The 20010-nt window shown below is 38.1% G+C and overlaps 1 protein-coding gene across 1 annotated transcript; it reads left to right on the plus strand.

Annotated features, from left to right (window-relative positions):
- Window positions 1-1705: 1705 nt before the first annotated feature.
- Window positions 1706-17272, plus strand: LOC578403 (myosin regulatory light chain 12A). Its single transcript, XM_778573.5, has 6 exons — window positions 1706-1820; window positions 6428-6532; window positions 7267-7342; window positions 8149-8250; window positions 13915-13993; window positions 14641-17272. Exons 1-6 carry the CDS (start codon window positions 1818-1820, stop codon window positions 14816-14818), a joined length of 543 nt encoding a protein of 180 aa, XP_783666.1. The 5' UTR covers window positions 1706-1817; the 3' UTR covers window positions 14819-17272.
- Window positions 17273-20010: the final 2738 nt, after the last annotated feature.

Raw genomic sequence — 20010 nt, forward strand, 5'->3', positions numbered from 1 at the left:
CGCCCCCCCCCCCTTTCTCCCCCTATTCCTGGGGAACGAATAATGTAAAGGTGGTGTATCTACACTCACGGTTGTCCTAAAGCATAGACAACGTCTAGAAGAAGGTCGATATCAATGGGTTATGATCATTATCATCATGCTGTGGTCAGTGACCCGGTCATCTTTTACAAATATTTTGCAGAGCTTAACTTTGGATTCATTGAATTTGTTTAACATTAAATAATAATAATAATATTTCGCTTTTATAGCGCTTTAATAATAACTTTGTTTGGGTAGAGTCAATATCAGGATAGCAGGGAGGGGGTGTGGTCTTGACCTGACTGGAATATTTAAATTCAAATTCAAATTCAGATTTAAGTTGATTATAATCCAAATGTATAGGATCATATTCTTAATTTTTTAAGCAAAGGATAACAAAACTAAAATGTATAGTGTAAGAAAAGTAATTGTGTGCAAATGTCAAACTAATTACAATAACAAGAAATTGCAAAAGATTACTACTATCACGTGCTTCTTCTGGAATATGATATAGAGATGATGATGATTTACATTTCTCATGATTCTTTTCATATTTTTCAGCGAGGAAATAAACAAATATGATAATGAATGAAATTTTAAGAGAACACACAAGCCCTCATCCTTATAAGTATGCTAGATTGGGGGTAGGATATCCTTTTCTAGGGTATTGGAGGTTGAAATTTTACATACATTATAGAGCACCTGTGAATATACCATCTCATTATCATTCTTAATGTTATCATTCTTTTTATCATTTTTCTTTTTATTATTATTATTCTTATTATTATTACTATTATTATCATTATTATTATCATTATTATTATTATTATCATCATCATCGTCATCATCGTCATCATTATTATGTGAGGAAGCGAAACAACCGAGCGAGAAATTTTGTTCTTTTTACGTACCAAGAAACTTTGCCTTATATGTCATTATAAGCCTCTGTGCATGTTCTGAATGAATGGATACCTTTACAAGGGAGCGGGGGTAAGTGCCTAGCTTATGCCCCTTAGTGGGACCGCAACAATAGTTCCATCCTAATTTTTCATTAATGCGTTATCAAAATTTCCTTTCAGAGAAAGGGAGGGTGCAGGAAATAAAGTCATGTCAAAAGAATTGACATTATCAGAGCGTGGCATTCCTGAGCAATGTTAGTGCAGCGCGGTTTCCTTCAAACAACAAGCCAATGTCAACACACGTCAAGCCTGCTTGCCTATCACCCATTATGAATCCGCGGCAATGAGTTATCCAGTTACATCAATTATCCTCCTCATTATCATCTTCTTCTTTATCTTTCCATTCACGCACGATAGAGGTAGAACGGACCATGCACATAATGACGGTGGCCAGTTAGATCTGATGAAGGAGGCATCCCGCAGTTCGCGAGACTCTCTCTACACGATCCTGGCTCGATTTCCCTTATAAGGTCGAACAGATGACAATGCTCCTTTGGACTCTACCATTTTTCTTGAGGAACTTTAGAACAAACTTTCTCATCAATTTGCAATTAATTCAACGCAAATATTCCTACTTTCAATCAGCCACAAACATCTAATAACTTTTTTCTTATAGCGGATGTTTCGATTTGCTAATGTTTTATCAGAAATTCCGTTTTCATTTTAAAATACTTTACAATGCTCAAATTATCCCCGCCAACTATTTGGAAGAGTCTGGGTGATAAGGGTTCCAATCACCTTCGAGCGGGCGCGTGTATCGCTCACTCTATCACGGCTCTCCGCTCAGTAAGGCGTCCTTTTTTCGATTGAGTCCCGCTAGGAAATAAGAAAGAAAACAAAATGGTAAGTTTTTATATTCTTCTAATTCATCATTAACTGCTCATCTTTAATTATTTTGCTGTTTCATCGATTTGATTATTTTGTGTTTTCTTTGATTCGTTGTCATTTTGATGTTGTACTTATTCGATTTATGCCGAATGCTTTGGTGGTATAAAAGTTATTCCAGATTGAACCTTGTTTCCTTATTTTATTCAAACAGATTTGAATTGAGAAAACGATATGCGAAAAGTTGAATTTCAATTGTCTTCGTTTTCAAAGATTTAAACGAATTTGTTATAATCTAATTCATTCGTATTCTTCAAAGTTTTAACAAGTCTATCATTAACAACTTATACCTTTAAATGTAATGCTTAGAGACAGTGTGATACCGGTACCACTGATATGGCGAACTGAAAAAAAGAGAGCGAAAGCAACTATTGATTTACCTTCAATATAAATCGTCAAAATCAAGGCATTTATACGTTTAACTTAATTGATTTCATTTTGAAAGAAATAAAACTTCAGGTCATGTTTTAAAAGTATTTGGAGTTATGCATAGTTTGGTAGGCCTATTGGTCTATGACTTTCGCTATCTCATACATTTAAACGCGTCAGGCGATGCCTTAAAAAGTTTTAGAATGTCATATAAACTGATTTGACAGATTAAGCATATTTCATATCATGTCCGCCATCCTGCTACACGAAATGATCACCTTTGCAGCAAAACTTCACCGCCATTTTGAGATGTAACTTGACGATGCTCGTGTACCCTGGCATGAAATTAACCCTATAATTATGACGTCATGTAACCTTGGTTCAATGCGCATGGGTCTGTATGATGTCATGACAAAGCAGCGAGGAGATAGGTATTGCAGGAATGCAGCCGGTCTTCTACATGCATCCATGTCCAGGCCAGTGCCCAGGCAGTCGATTGCCCTTTCCATTACCAGTTCATTAAAGATGCTTCCAGATTTGACTTTTCGTCCCACTTATGTTTTCTTTGAATTTCACTTTTCTTTTTCAATTTTGACTTTCGAGCGCCATTATCAGTAATCATAAACAGTTAATGAAATTCTGCTCCAAAAGGGAACAAAAATCGTTCTTTGCATTTTAGCTTTCTCCTAAGTTACTTGCATACTTTTCTAAATTGATGTTGGAAGTTATAAAGAAACTAAAAGTGAAACAAAATAGTTTTATTCTGCCTCGAATTGACTCCTCCTTAAAATATTCCTTTTGCTATGTAGATATCATTCTTTGCAATACTTTTTCTCCCGCGAACTTATTCATAAACTGTGCCCATTGTTCATTTTGTTGCATCGAATTGTATTAGGGTGCCCTTATTTGACAAAATGTGACATATTTTCCCTTCTCAGACAGAGAATTTCTTCTTTTTACCCCAGGATATGAACCTCGTTTGATTAAAATATTTAATTGACCTGGAGCCAAGGCTACGGCGTGCATGCGTTGGTAGTTATCACATTCCATATTTCCTTATTCAGTCACATACCGGAATGGAATGCCTGGTATGTCAGTAGCCAGGCATACACTCCGCAGTGCTTTAGCTGGAAGTCCCCCGCGCGGGTGCGTTTGCCCTTTAACATTATGAATTAAAGTCGCAACTATATATTCCAACTCAACTCCATTAACATATTATTCATGAAAAATAAATCGATTTCGTAGTGAATATGTACATTGTCAAATCAAATCAAATGATTATTCAATTAAACTTACACATTCCTCAACTTTTCTGTTCGCAACTCAATATAGTCCTATATGTTATTTTTAACCGGCCATATAGTTATATAGGTAACAATTGATAAGAATTATTGAATTAATATATTCTTACATATTTCGGTTTCATTTTAAATATTTAATTAACAGAGTGTTACCTTTCGCCAAAGCGATATACCACACTCACACACATACACAAAGAAGGGAATATACGCACATCCCAAACGGTATATAGTCCTATATTCCTGCGGATTGCTGGGCGACGACTGTATGCCTCTTATACATACAGTATGAAATATAAAGTAATCAAAATGAATATAGCTTCCAATGAAGCTTGTTAACAAGACTTCCGATGGAATACAAAAAACATTAGCATAAAGTATTTATTTGTTCGTTTTCTTTTAACCATTTTCTCATTGCATGAGGGAGAGGAAAAAAATGTATTAAAACAAATTTGAAATTTAATTTTTTTTTTCCTGTATGTGTTTTAGGAGGGAGGGGGAGTGAAGTGAGTAAATAATTAATATTACGACTGAAATTCCATCATCAAATGGGAGGGAATATCAAAATAATCAAGAGCTTGACCATTTTCTTTTAACAAGATTAATTCAGGTTTTCTCAACAGTTACATCTTTTCTGACTGCCTAATAATTCACACGTATAGATGTTATCCCCTAGCGATAAAAATGTTTGGTTATTGTGCTTTTTGGTCTTTAAAACAAACATTAGAATCGCTAACACGTCATGATTCGTTTTCCTGTCCCTCTTTTGTGTCCTCCAAATTAAAGACGTTCGTCAAATATTGATATACAACAATGCTCATCATGGCGTGTCCATATATCACACGAACCCCGTGCATCATTATTATCAACATACTGACCTTTCTTTGTTGGGATTTACAAAACAATGTCGATTTCTAAATAGAATGAATTTTCACAGATATAGAATATTGTTCCAAACTTGGGATGCTATTTTGGAAAAGCAATTCACAGATTATCTTGAACACTTAATAAATAACAATGACGAACGAACACCGAAAATGTGTTCCTTTTCTTCGATCAATAATTATTTTATGTCATCTTTGTACTTTCCAAGTTCCAAAATTGAGTTCAGAAAACAAAAGAAACAAAACAAAGAAAAGCAAGAAAATGTTTTTGAAAGCAAATTATGATTAACCAATGCGTAATTTAAGTTCCTTTGATCTTTATTTTGATATATTAAATGGAAGACTTCTACGGGTCCTTACGTTTTTTCTTAGTGTTTTGAAAATTCAAATTTTATTGATTAGATGATAAAGTCTTGTGGAAAAGCGGAAAACGTACAGATTGTATATTTATCATGCAACCGGTCACATTGTCGATGTCTTTGATCACATTGTTTCCATGGCAATATATTCAACGACATTTCATGTGAAGAATGAAGTAATTTCTTCTATACAGCCAATCTTAAAATATTACTATTCTTTAGAAATGATGTAGCTCTTTTCGGTATTTGAGGCGAGGTTAGTCTGCTAATTTGTTCCAAAGAAAACGATTTATATTCATTTATGTCTGAGGACTGCTATTTTGAGGTCGAAACAATCACATGCAGAGTAGAGTATATACTTAGCTTTACATTAGAAAAGAATCGCTAGTCGATGAGTCATAAAACTAAAAGGAAAAATATCTAAACCTTATACAAGATCCTTACATTGTTACAACCGTAGTGCCAATAACTTGTTTAGGGGTACATGTAAACATGTGACAATTATACGCCAAGATCACTTTTATTGCAAAGTGTATTCTTTATAGTTTCAAAGCCTTTCATCATGAAAGTTTCATTTGTGATTTAATTGGCATAGACAAAAAATAACACTTGAAAACAAAATGAAAACCGACCCGACGTGAAGAAAAAACCTCCATCAAATAGAATAATGACATGACGGAAGATTAGTGCTACATTAGTCACAGCTCAAACAAACGAAGAAAGACTTTGACAATTGCTGCGTAAACTTTACTTTTTCAATATAAACCCGCAATATGCCAGAGTTTGTATATACCGAACAAGACTGAAAACTGAATTTATTTTAAAAAAATCCCAAACTGCTGATGTTCTCATGTATTAAGAGCTGAAACAAAAGACTGACTAATGAACAAAACAATAAACTAATTAGTGAACCCACAGCTGTTGTACTACTAATGTGAGTTTACATGGGTTTGGTAGAAAACAACAGCACATGGCTGTACATGACTGGGCATGAGGCGAACTGTTTCGTTCAAGCTGAGCTTCTAAAGGGGCCCTAAAATCATTCATTTTGTGAAGTAATCAAGTTAATATAATTATCTTGATTAGTGTATTATTACTAGTCTCTTTTTTATGTAAAACATTATATCATGTTTTGAGTGGTTTTGAATAAAATGAACTTGAACTTGAACTTGAACTTCTTGGTTGAATATACATGAACCATTCAGTAGGTACCGTGAACAGAATTGGAAAACGAACATCTTCAGAACAGTGCCCCAAGAACTTTTCTAAATGTTCTCGTATACATTTGTTTGTTAATATCAATCGAATGTTACATCGCTCACATCATAAATGATCAAAGTATTACCCTCACCCGTTCCTTTTCTCCCCATCCCTTTCAATATATTCAACACCAATGCAGGTAATTCTTGTAAATTATTAAAGTCTTTCCTTCAATTATGACCAATTTAACAAATAATTATGCACGTCTTAATTTGCATTATAGTTTTGTTTTCTTCATCCAATCATTCGGTTTTATTCGATACGGCGTTTTCAAAGTTGAAAATGTAAAAAATACGACACAGCTCTTCTTTTGAAACCTGTACTTTCGTCGACCTTCGATCACGATTTCAATCTCGAATTCCTTTTTTTCCCCTTCTCCTTTTTTCCTTCTACAGGCCAGCAAGAAGAAGACCGGATCAAAGACGAAGAAGCGCGCACAGCGTGCGACTTCTAACGTCTTCGCCATGTTCGACCAATCTCAGATCCAGGAATTCAAGGAGGTGAATTTATTTTGTTGATATTCATCATCATCATTAACAAGTTTTATTTATTCTGTAAACACTTTTAAGTTTTAGAAAGACTACTTGAAAATTCTCACTCGCGAGTGATTCAACTAAGGAGGTGCATTTTGTTCCCAACTTTGGCAGACTCTAAGTAAAATTTGGGACAAAAATAGTGCAGATTCCAAGCTACATCCATATTTGAAGGTAGCACTACCATACATTTCGCCTATAAATTTAAAATAACTTAATTTAAGTTTTAAAGAAAAAGAAGAACGGATAAGTTTGAATGAATTGATTTCAGTTTACCACCATGCAGCCCCATTTGTTTCCTTTTCGTAAATTCAGTTTAGAAACACTATCCATTGCATGTTGGGCTACGGATGTCTAGAAACGTGGTATTTACAAAACGTCGGGGCAAAATTGTCTGTTTATCTTATGAAATATCCCAATTATAGTCTCAATTAAACATGAGCCCATGTCATAAAGAAATTTCAAAGAGTTTTTTGTTTGTTATTAATTACATTTTTTTTATTGTGCTAGATTATTGCAATGAGCAGGAGCACGAATTTGGAGGTATGAACAATTTCTACAGTCTAATGAAAGACTGAGTTTAAAAAAATTATGTGTTTACACAAAATCAGGAAATGAATATGAGTTTCAATGATTTGTTTTTAATATACTGATGCTCCTTTTAACTCTGTAAATATTTTGTTTATATATTTTTCTTCCAGGCTTTCACACTGATCGATCAGAACCGTGATGGTTTCATTGATAAGGAAGATCTTCACGACATGTTGGCTTCCATGGGTAAGGCAATTAAATACTAACATTAAAAAAGATTTATTGCGGCAAATCCACAATAGTCTTAGAAAATAAATCTTTATTACCATTGTCAGAAGTTTTTAAATCTTCTGTTTCTCCTCTTAAGTGCTAGATTTTTGTTTTCCTTTTTGTCGGTAAACTTTTTGGCAAGTTTTGTTCGACACCTAGGTAACGGCGTCTGCACAAGCATCGTATAATAATTATGCATTAGGCTCAGATTTTGCGTGATTTATAAACTAAATTTAAAGCTAAATACATTAAAAGGCTTGTAGAGGAGTTTGTAGCAAATGTCTCTGTTGATTATATTTCGACGCTTCATCACGATAGAAAAGTAATCCTACCTATAAACGATTTTCGTTGTTGTATTTATTATTTTGAGAAATGATATAATAATATTGCCAAGTTTCATTATGTACTAACATGCTACACACACAATCACTGTTTACCTGTCGTAATAGCGCTGGTCTATATAACTTGTCATTTTAATCCAGGGTTAACTTAAGTCTATAGGGCTCATTATTGACACCTTTTTTATCATAAGAAAAGCCTCACCTGCTGGTGTCTAGCTTTGTTGGAGACGCATTTGTTTTCAGGAGCTTGTGAATAGTTTCTTATCGTTTGTATAAAGTAGCACCTTTGTAGGAGTTTTGTTTTCATCACAGCGCAGTTGAATTCAGTTAGTTAAGTAGCTGCGTTATATAAATCGATAGAATTACTTTCATTTATTTATAGTTACGAAATTGAATCAAGAACGAAATGATAATAATGATTATGGTATTGTATTTTGACAGGTAAGAACCCCACCGACAAAGAGATGGACGAGATGATGGGTGATGCACCCGGTCCAATCAACTTCACCATGTTCCTCACATTATTTGGTGAAAGGTTAAATGGTAAGTCTCCTTTTTCTACTTAGTGGCGTATCCGGAGGGCCTGGGGGAGGGGGCACGTGCCCCAAGAAAAAAATATCTTATGTACACGTCGAATATAAAACATAATGTGCCCCAACCCCAATTGCCCAACCAACTTCACTAAGTTCCTCATATTATTCGGTGAAAGACTAAATGGTAAATATCATCTTCCTAATACATGGAATTCTTTTCTTTTCTCCTCCTTTCTATCATTCGACTCTTCTATGCTTGCCCTCCTCCCACTCTCCCCCCCCCCCCCTGCCCATGGTATCTACTCCATAGACCATCTTATATATCAATTCCCAACGTTAAATTATTTCGATGACAATTTCAAGGTAATGAAAACGGTGTTCAGTATTATTCCAGGAAGATATGAGATGAAAGTAATCCAAATGATCTTTGAACGGGTGTGCAACGGAAGCACCGTGGTATATAATAGTTCTTATCTATCGCCAGGTTCGATCCTTGCTCCGTGCTTATATCCTCGGACAAGGTGTATACGCACATTGGTCCCCCTTAAAGATAAAGTTGAGGTTTGGTCATGCGATTGCATTATGAAAGAAACGGTGTGGAATAGATCAGAACAGTTTGATCATCTATATAGCATATACGTATATGTGTGTACTGCAAAGTTCTGGAATCATCAAAATTATAAGAAATTCGGCCCAATCTTGGTAAAGTTACACTGTACACAGAAATATGTATATGGGACTACACGAATATTTGGCATAAAAATCCGTCCCGATTTTTGCTGTTACATGCCATATTTAGAATATTATTATTAAGGCATTTAAAGAACCATGCTTTTCAGAGAACATTTTTTATCTGATGTTCTTCCACACTTGCATTATATCAATGATAACTCTCACAAATTATTTTTCACCTCTTCCCACAACTCAACTTTCTTTTTAAGTTAAGTTGCATTGATGATTAAATAGATACGTTGCAATGCCTATGATTATAGAGCCCTCAAGAAGCGAAGTACTGATAAAGCTACCCTTGTAGTATTTAGGAACTCAAAGACATAAAACTAGATACAATGAATTTAGAAGTTGAGATGATTTAATCTATTCCAAGATGTCCGATCATATTGTCATCATGTGTACATAAAGGGGATTGAGCCCTCGACGTTGACTGTTAGCACAGTCTTACAAACACAACATATTTCCCTCCTTTAAAGAGATGAATAATGTTATATAACTAAGTCCAGATATGAGTTCAAAAGTTTATGAGTCCAGAAAATAAAACTTGTTTATTAACAACAAGCCTGAAATTTTATTAACCTATATTGAGCAATTGTTTCATATGAGTCCAAAACTTAAACGTTCCAGTTTTTTAATTTCTATGCTCAATACTTGTCGGCTCTAAGGATTTAAGATCTGTAATCTCGTAGATATCCAGGTCGTCTCCTTAGACGCTGAGAACGACGAACAGTTCGCGGTTCTGCTCGCTGTTGCTCTTGATCTTCAGTGCTTGTAGGGAATGGAAAGGTGTCTTCCCAATCGCTTTCATTCATGTTGCCTGGCTTGCTCGCGATAAGGCGTCTGGTGTTCCATCGCGTTCCGTCATCTAGTACAAATGCATTCGAGCCGAGCTTCTTCACGATCTGTTTGGGTTTCGATACCCCCGAAGCTAGCTTGTGCTTGCGATTTGGACGCTTTACACGAACCCAGTCACCGATAGCGAATTTCGGTGTGATTGCTCGTCTGCGTTTGTCAGTGTACGCTTTCATGCTTTGCTGTTTCCTCTCAATCTCTCTCGCTTCAGCCTGTGTGCTTGCAGGCTCTGAAACCGGTGGTTTCAGGATGTTGAATGGCATACGGAGGTTCCGTCCCAACATCAACTCTGCTGGAGTCTTTCCGGTTAGCGAATGAGGTGTTGAGCGATACGTGCGTAGTAGGGTCTGGATGGCCTTATCGAAGGTCATTCCATCTGCGAGATTCGCTTTCAAGCTCTCCTTAATTACCCGGTTGAAACGCTCTACGCCGCCATTGCTTTGAGGGTTGTAGCGAGTTGTGAGGCGATGTTGAATTCCATTAACGGCTAGGAATTCTTCGAACTGTTCAGACGTGAACTGTGGTCCATTGTCCGTGGTGATAGATTCTGGAAGACCCCACTTGGTAAACATCTTCTCCAAGATGCTAATGACTGATGTCGTAGTGACTGAGCTTGTTGCTGCTATCTCAGGCCACTTGCTATGGAGGTCGTGTACAACTAACAAAAATCGCTGACTTTGGGGAGCGGCTTGGACTTCCCCAAAGATGTCGACTTGAAGTTGCTGCCATGGCTTCTTCGGCCATGGGGTCGGCTGCAGTGGTGCTGGCCGCGGTTGAGTTTTCTCGCTGAGAGTACACGCTTCACAAGATCTAACGAGATCTTCTACGCGTCGATCGATCGCTGGCCACCAGATTGCTTCGCGACATCGTTGCTTCATCTTCACCACACCTGGATGACTTTCATGTGCGGTTTGTAACACACGATGTTGAAGCGATTTCGGGATTACCGCTCGGGTGCCACGGGCGATACACGTGTCGTCGAAGATAGCTAGCTCATTTCGAACACGATGATATGGAACGAGGTCTTCGGAAATCTCTCTAGGCCATGCTGTTTGGAGATAATGACAGACCTTCTGTAGAGTTGCATCTGCGGCTGACTCTGTTTTCAGCTGCTCACGCGTCACAAGCTTTGCGGTCACGTGAGAGATCACCATAAGAACGTAGTCTTCGACGTCGTCTTCGATGTCGCTTCTTGCATGGCTATCGCGATTGCTATTCGCGTTCGGTGTACGGCTAAGCATATCTGCTACTCGGTTGCGTGAACCCGCGAGATATTCGACCTTGAAATCATATTGGTGCAGTCGATCTGACCATCTGTAGATGCGGAGTGGGCGGTGTCCAGATCCTGAAGTGCTCAACAAGGTTGTTAAGGCTTGATGGTCAGTACGAAGTGTGAACTTGCGACCGTAGAGGTACATATGCCAGTGTTCGCAGGCATAGATGCATGCGAGAGCTTCGCGTTCTCCTGTAGAATACTTTCGCTCTGTGTCCGACAACGCTCGAGATGCGAATGCGACCGGACGTACACTGTCGTCGATCGTTTGCGATAACACTGCTCCGATAGCGAACGCTGACGCGTCTGTAGTCACGTACGTTTCAGCACTTGGAGTGAAGTGAGCGAGAACTGGCGGCTCTGCGATTCTTCCTTTGAGCGTGTTGAATGCGGTCTCTTGTGCGTTGTGCCATTCCCAAAGCGCGTCCTTCCGGAGAAGCTTCTGCAGAGGTTCTGCAATTTCTGCGTATTGTGGCACGAATTTGCGGTAGAAGTTCGTTGTTCCCAAGAATGAGGCTAGCTCCTTCACATTCGTTGGGGCTGGGAGTGTTCGGATAGCTGCAACGTTGTCGAGTGTAGGCGTCAGACCATCTGCAGTGACATGATATCCCAGAAAATCAATGTCCGAAGCAGCGAACGTGCACTTGGCCTCGTTGAGCGTCAAGTTATGCTTGGCGAGGCGCGTCATGACTTCTGCTAATCGTTGATCGTGCTGAGCCTTGTCCTCTCCGAAGACTACCACATCATCAAGGAGATTCAACGTGCCCTCGATTCCAGCTAGAACTGAAGAAACGATTTTCTGGAATGCGCTAGGTGCTGAGTTCAGTCCATAGGGCATACGGCGATACTGAAACATGCCTATGTGTGTGTTGAATGCAGTGAGATGGCGGCTCTGCTCTGCTAGCGGAACCTGGAGATAGCTACGTCTCATGTCTAGTTTAGAGAAAACTTTAGCTCCGTGGAATGAAGCTGAAAGTTCATTCATAGTAGGAAGTGGATACTTATCCGGAATGATTGCCTTGTTGACTGCCCTCAAATCTACACAAAGTCTAAGATCTCCATTCTTACGGCGTGCGATGACCAGATTAGACACCCACGGGGATGAATCGATGCGCTCGATGATGCCATCGGATTCAAGCCTATGAAGTTCCTTTGAGACTTCATCCCTGACAGCTAACGGAAGTCGACGGAGACTCTGTGCAGTAGGTGGGACTGAGGAATCCACCCTTGGTGCATGGCAATATCCTTTGCATTTACCAAACTCGTTGAAAAGTGCAGCATAGCGTTCTCTATACGCATTGTCTATGAGCCGAATGCGTTCACCAGTGTGGTCGTTCATCTGAAATCCTAGGGCGTCGAACAGATTGACTCCCATAAGGCTCTCGCCCTTCGCTATGTAGAACGTAAAGCTGTCGAGATGTACATCCTTGTACCCGACAGGAAGCTCAACCGTGCCCAGAACGGAAATCAGTGTAGGTGGTTCACCATATGCTATGAGCTTGCTCGATGTCGATGACAGGCTACAATGTGAGAAATGTCGATGATACAGTTTATCACTAAGAATTGACACTTTGGCCCCCACATCAATCATCAAAGAGAGGTTAGTACCAGCAATCTGCACTTCACATTCTTTGAACTGACCTGAATTTGCTGAAGAAATCCGGTCTGAGAGTGTGAACACGCTGCTTGCTATGTCGCCCTCTATTGGTTCATCAACGTGTCGAACTGAAGATGCACTTTTCTTGGTAGATCTGCATATGCTAGAGAAATGGTTCATCTTCGAGCACGAATTGCAACGTTTTCCAAACGCTGGACACGCTTTCGGAGGGTGTGTCCGTCCGCAGTTCGAACACGACTTCGAGTTAGCATGGTTAGAGCGGGCTTTGTTATGATATGGTCGTTTGATGTTCTGTACTGGAGTTGCCTGATGTGCAGTATGACTATGTCCTGTACTGGCACTCACAGTCACATCGTGTTGTTTGAGGAGCTTGGCGTCCAGCATTGCGGCTTCGATCTGGATCGCTAGATCGAGCGCCTTCTTAAGTGTCAGACCGTCATCCTCCATTAACAGACGTTCTCTAATACGGGGAATAGACGTCTTTTCGATTAGTTGATCTCTAACCAGTTCATCGTTTAAGGTGCCAAACTTGCACTTGGATGCCAGTTCGGTTATGGCTGCCACATATTGTTTTACTGGCTCCCCATGACCTTGTACTCTCTGTCGGAAACGATATCGTTCAATCATCACACTTGTTTTTGGCCCAAAATATTTCTCAAGTTCATCAACAGCTTTATCGTACGTACCGGTAGTAGACACTTCCAGCTGTCCGAAGATCCGCTGCCCCTCTGCGCCCAAACAGTGGATCAGGATTGCGCGGCGGCGGAGGTCGGGTATCTCCGCTGTGTCCAACCCGCTTGCAGTCAAATACGTTTTGAAGCTCAAAATCCATCGTGACCAAGGCACAGGAGGTTCTCCTGGGGTTGCTAGGAATGGGTTAGGTGCTACAAGACCTATTCCAGCCATTCTCGTCGCCAGATGTAGTATTTAGGAACTCAAAGACATAAAACTAGATACAATGAATTTAGAAGTTGAGATGATTTAATCTATTCCAAGATGTCCGATCATATTGTCATCATGTGTACATAAAGGGGATTGAGCCCTCGACGTTGACTGTTAGCACAGTCTTACAAACACAACAACCCTCAGTAAAAAAGAAAGTTGATTATTGTCACCATGTTTATCTTTTGCCTATAATGGTACCTTATTTCAAAAAATATAGTTAAAATTATGTTTAAATTTTACCATTCTACCCACAGGTACGGATCCGGAGGAAACTATAGCAAACGCGTTCAAATTATTCGATGAAGAACTTACCGGAAAGATACACGAAGACTAGTAAGTTTCAAGTTTCGAAATGAAAGTCTTAACCAATTTAAAGCAACAGTAACAATCTTTCGAAACATAATAAAGGTTATTTAAACACAAATTGAATTAAACTAAAAAGTAAATAGCCTAAGTATCTATAATATTTTATGTTACGCGTACCAGACCGAAGGATGGGGCAGCGCCCACGAGAATTTTGAATTCACAATATTCGGGCAACTGTCGCCTCATATTCGAGCGGCGAGTTGCCCGAATATCTACATAATATTTGAGCAGGATCAGTCCTAACTACATAATTTTCTGTATCAGTTGATATTTCAAATATATGAAATGAAATGAACTATGTGGACTCTAGTTCACATAATGGGATTTTTCCATTTGTGTATACTTTGCCTATAACCCCTTTTTATACCAATAGTAATCACATTTTTTCTTTTGTCTTTCATCCTCCCATCCATCGTTTCCCCCTCTCTTCCCTCCATCTCTTTCTCTCTCTCCCGCTCTCTCTTTCTCTCTCTCTCTCTCTTGCTCTCTCTCTGTCCTTATCCCTCCTCTCCACGTATCTCTCTTTCCTACTTCGCAACGCTCTTCACATTGCTCTGCTCTCATCTGAACTCTCCTTGACCATCCTCCCGATCGCCCCGGCCATCGTCATCTAGTCTCAAAGACATCCTGATGACCATGGGTGACCATTTCACCGTCGAAGAGGTCGAACAGTGCTACAAGGGTGCGCCCATCGACGACGATGGCAATCTCGACTACAACGGTTTCGTCCGCCTAATCAAACACGGGTCCAAGGACGAAGAACTCGTCAAGGACGAGCTGTTGGACGCGTAACTTCCAGAAATGTTCAAATAATCCGCCATTTTGGGGAGCATTTGCCCTCATCGTCTCTCAGTCTGTCTCTCCTCCTTTCTGCCTACATCTTTCTCTCTCTCTCTGTCATTTCCTGGTTACTCCGATACAACTCAAATTTGGTCGTTTGTTTTCTTTCTTGTCAACCAAAAAGACAAAACATCGCAGCTGTCGTAAAAGATGGTACCCTTTCTGCATAGATTAAAAAATTAACGACTAAAAAGAATCGGTCCATAGACAATGTCACATGGCGGTCTTCGCACCCAGACTTGATTTCAAACATCTTTGGAAGTTTTGGATCCTCGTCTTATTTCGCCTACTGCGCCGATTAAATTTGAGTTGTATCAAAACATTTTCTCAGAGTATTGGGGAGAGAACTTTCCCGTGTATTCATGTTGCAGAAATCCTGCCATTAATTCAGCTATGGCTCATTATTCTTAAGCATAACCATTTGGATCATGCAACATGCTTTTCATTATCATATAAAAGCTGTGAATATGAATGTTAAATATCGGATTTCATCTTGCATCATTCTGCAATATTTTGTAATAATTTATTCCATCGGAGTACTATATCGCTAAATATATGCTAGTACCTGGTTTATAGGGACAGTCAATGGTTAACTTAAACAGAAGACTTGTATTGCTTTAAAGTCAAATATTCATAATACCTTTATAACTTTTGCTTCATCATAATTGGGAATTGGGTTATTGTGTCTATATCCTTTTATTTATTCTTTTTACTGAATGTTGCTAAATACCTTTACAGTGATGGGAATTTGTTTGATCATCGTATAAAAAAAAAAAGAACCTCGATTTTTTTCGATGTTGTTGTCATTATTATGAAACGGTGGCCTGGTGTCACGTGACTGCAGGCTGGTGTGACGTCACCGCGTTTAATTAATGTCACGTGTGTATTCTCGAGTGTCTTGGATAGTTCAGGTGCGCGCGTGAGGTGAAGAATATTCTGTTTTCTTTTTTTTTTTATTATCATTATTTATTCATTTTATTCTTATTATCTCTAGATGGAAGTATATTTGTAAATGTGATATTGAGTACTAATAATGTATAGATGTTATTGAAAGTTACTGTACATTTTATGCTAAAAATAAAAAATAAAAACGTCAGATACAACTAAAGATATGAAAGTATTGTAGCTCAAAATATATCAAGACGTGACAGACATATCTCGTCTGTTCTTAACATTCGATATCAACTTCGGTGTATCAGAATTCAGTTGAAATTCTAGGTATGAATTTTCAGGTAGACACAATGACAAATAAATACGTTGGAGGAAGTTTTTCATACCAATGTATACACATCGTAAAATCTTGTTCAATCTATTGTCTAATTGTTGTGAAATGTACAAGTCAAACAACAATGATTCTGTGTCCTGTGCCATTCTTAAATCCCTCCTCTATTCCCTGTGATGGTGGTGGTGGTCGTTGATGTCCGATCGTCGTCGATTTGGAAACTATATCGTTATCCATCTCGGACGACCGGGCTGTGCCTCTGTGACTCTAAAACTCGCGCTGATTTTTTACTTCAAGAGTTTAAGACCTTCTCTTAGGGAGGATCATAATAATCTTGTTATTGCTTATTTTCATCTATTATTTTGGAGTATGTATAGTTCTTTCCTGTATTTTGTGTTTACTCTGAATTCAATTGCGCAGAGTCGAGTATCTTTAGATGTATCGTTAACATCCTCATCATTCTTTATTCTCTTTTATTATTTTTTTTTAAACATCAAAAAATGTTTGTTGAGTAGCACATCAACGAATCAAGAGATTATGATCGAACCTTTTGACAGATTCAATTAGACTGGCCTGCTTTTTCACGATACAATATGGCGTTTAGAGTACGTTTTGTGCTATTGAATTTCTCTCCACTCTCAACTTCTTCTCGAAGTTCCTCTTTATCTCTATCCCTTTCTCTTTTAGATTGTGCAATCGGTAATAAGATACTTATCTTTTACCCAAACTCCTTCAAAATGACGACCGAGCTGATAATGATTGTGATAGCCGCTTGTCGATGAACGTGATTTTGATTTTTTTTTCAAGTCAGATGAGATTGTCATCATTGCTGTTTTAAACGTAGAACATCAAAATTAAAACTCAAATTAAGGGGCGCTATCATCAAAATTATCTAGTTCTGGAAGTCTTTTAAAGCATCGCGCTCAGGCCGGTAATGCAATGTGAATTTCAAAGCGTTTAGTAGATTTTAGTTGATCATAATAAGATTTGAAGAATCATTATGTGTGAGTTTTAGAATTTCGATTTGCTTTCTCTCTCTCTCTCTCTCGATCGATATGTTTTTTGCTTTTTGCACAATTTGTTTTGTCATTTCACATGTGAATGAATTAACATGTGAGAAGGAAATATTTTGGAAAAATTGTTACGAAAAGATAATAAAAGTGTAAACAAGTATTGAAGTGGAATTGACGTGCCTAAACGTTCATTGTGTCCAGACCTTAGTCTTGCTTACTTGTCGAAAAGATTATATTCTCAGAAAATTCCTTTTTTTCTGGAGTAGATCAAATATAGTGAAAATCAAGATATATGATAGTTTTGTGATTCGGGAGTCCCGATAAAAATAACGTTTGGAAAAAGACTGGAAGGCTCCTCGATAAACACATCTATCGAAATAATCATTAAAACAGAATAAATTAATTATGTAAATTGTGCATAAATCCTGCGTAAAAATCGATTGTAAACTTTTTAAAAAGGCATGCAATGATGTGATTTTTCAGGATAGTCCAACCCCCCCCCCCCCCAAAAAAAAAAGTCAAAAGAAGTTTAGAGAAGAAGTAGGCTCCCTATGTGTTATCTCTAATTCTATTGTTAGCTGATCCAGGCATATTTTCTGAGTTGGTCCATGGCAACATTTTTGCACCTAGGACCTAACCCTTACTTCATTTGGCAAATAAGAAAACGCGATGAATTATTGTAATCCACAAACAAAACAGAATACTAGGAAATGATTTTAACCGTCTCTGATTTACCACCATCTTAGACACCATATCTTATCGCTGTCGGGAAGAACACACTGTGACCCTTAAGGACACGGAGAATTTGGATCATGTACACAGCAGTGTGAAAACACTATTGTTGCGAAGATGATTACTATCTGTATGCATCACGCCATATGTTTTAATTTGTGGCATGGAGAAAATACTGTATTCCAGTGTTAACACACTGTGGCACACGATGTTCCAGTGTAAAAGCACTGTGGCACGCGATGTTACAGTGTTAACACAGCTGTGGCACACGATGTTTCAGTGTAAAAGCACTGTGGCATAGGATGTTTCAGTGTAAAAGCACTGTGGCACACGATGTTTCAGTGTAAAAGCACTGTGGCATACGATGGTTCAGTGTAAAAGCACGGTGGCACATGCTGTTTCAGTGTAAAAGCACTGTGACACACGATGGTTCAGTGTAAAAGCACTGTGGCACACGATGTTTCAGTGTAAAAGCACTGTGGCACAAGATTTTTTAGTGTAAAAGCACTGTGGTACACTTTGTTCTAGTATCAAAACACTGTGGTACACTGTTTTCAAGTATAAAAATACACTGACACACCGACTGTGTTCCAGTGGAAGAAATTACTGTGTCACACTATGACACAAAATATGTTCCTGTGTAAACACACTGTGACACAATGTGTTCCGGTAAAAATTCTAGTGAGAAAAAAAACACTGTGGTACACTTTGTTCTAATATCAAAACACTGTGGTACACATTTTTCTTGTATAAAAACACTGTGGTAGTAGTGGTACACTGTTTTCAAGTATAAAAATACACTGACATACCGACTGTAAAAAATAAAACATTGTGTTCCAGTATAAACCACTGTGATACACTCTGTTCTATTGAAAACACAGTGGTACACTGTGTGACAGTAACACTAATGAAAATTGAGTTATAGTGTAAACACAGTGGCATTATACAACATTTCAGAGTAAAACATACTGTGGCGCATTGTACTCCAGGGTAAACACATCAGTATGAAAAATTGTGGACCTACTTCATTTTCTCTTTTCCACACTAATTTGATAGCTTTCACACTATTGTGTTCACACTGTGGCACGCTCTCTTTTCAAGCTAGGGTTTAAAGTTAAGACACGTATGGAGTTTGTCGTTTGCGATGGGGTTGAGGGGATTTGGGTATGTTTGCTGGAAAACAATGCCAAGGTGAAGTAGGGCATAATGGATCAGGGTGCTGCTGTAGAACTTGAAACGAAATGAGTTTGAGCAACAGATATATTGGAAGAGACAGAGAGGAATGCAGTAATAATTCACACATGATAGAGATGGTACAGAGAAGATATAGCAAGAGATAATGAATATACTATTTAGAAGAGACGGGCATGTAGACAGAAGAGTATTAAAGAGGTGCTATAAGAGATAAGGAGGAAAGAGAAGAAAGAGAGAGAGAGAGAGAGAGAGAGAGAAAGAGAAAGAAAGACGGAGGAGTAGCAGGCCACATAAACAATGCTAATGTCTTCTTAATGCCGTAAACAATAATTCTGTATTATAGGGTGAAGTCCGCTCCAAAAATAATGTTTGCTTTTAATAGATGCATAAAACAAATTGGAGTAAAATCGGATAACTAATAAGGATTTTTTTTTAAACATGAAAAACTATGGAACTTAGAAAATCACTACACAAATTGCCAATTTAGTTATCAGTTTGTGACGGCATTGTCTCACTATTATTTTATCAATTTTTATATATATTTTTTATCCCATTAATTTCCCTTTTTATCCCCAAAACTTGATTTCCCCATGCCTTTGCCCAAGTTATATGATTTGTATCATATTGCGTGTATGAGATTACACAAACTACTTTATGAACTTTACTGAACAAATAACTACTCTATATTAGTGCATGATGCATCCACACAAAAACATATTACTATCAATATAACTTGGATGCTGGTGTGAGGAAATAAGAATTTTAGGAGGAACAATTGGAAATTTATATTATCAATATAAAGGATACAATTAGTGGATAGTGAGGCAATGACGTCACAGACTCATGAGTGAGTTGCCAATTTGTCTTGTAACTTTCAAAGTTTTTCATGTCATTAACAATTCATAACTTTCTTATAAGTTATCCGATTTTGCTCAAACTTTTTTTGATTGGTTTGTCTGATTTTTCTGCTTTCAATGAAAGTT

Source organism: Strongylocentrotus purpuratus, unplaced genomic scaffold, assembly GCF_000002235.5.
Source record: "Strongylocentrotus purpuratus isolate Spur 01 unplaced genomic scaffold, Spur_5.0 spur5_scaffold_15, whole genome shotgun sequence".
Lineage (NCBI taxonomy): Eukaryota > Metazoa > Echinodermata > Echinoidea > Camarodonta > Strongylocentrotidae > Strongylocentrotus > Strongylocentrotus purpuratus.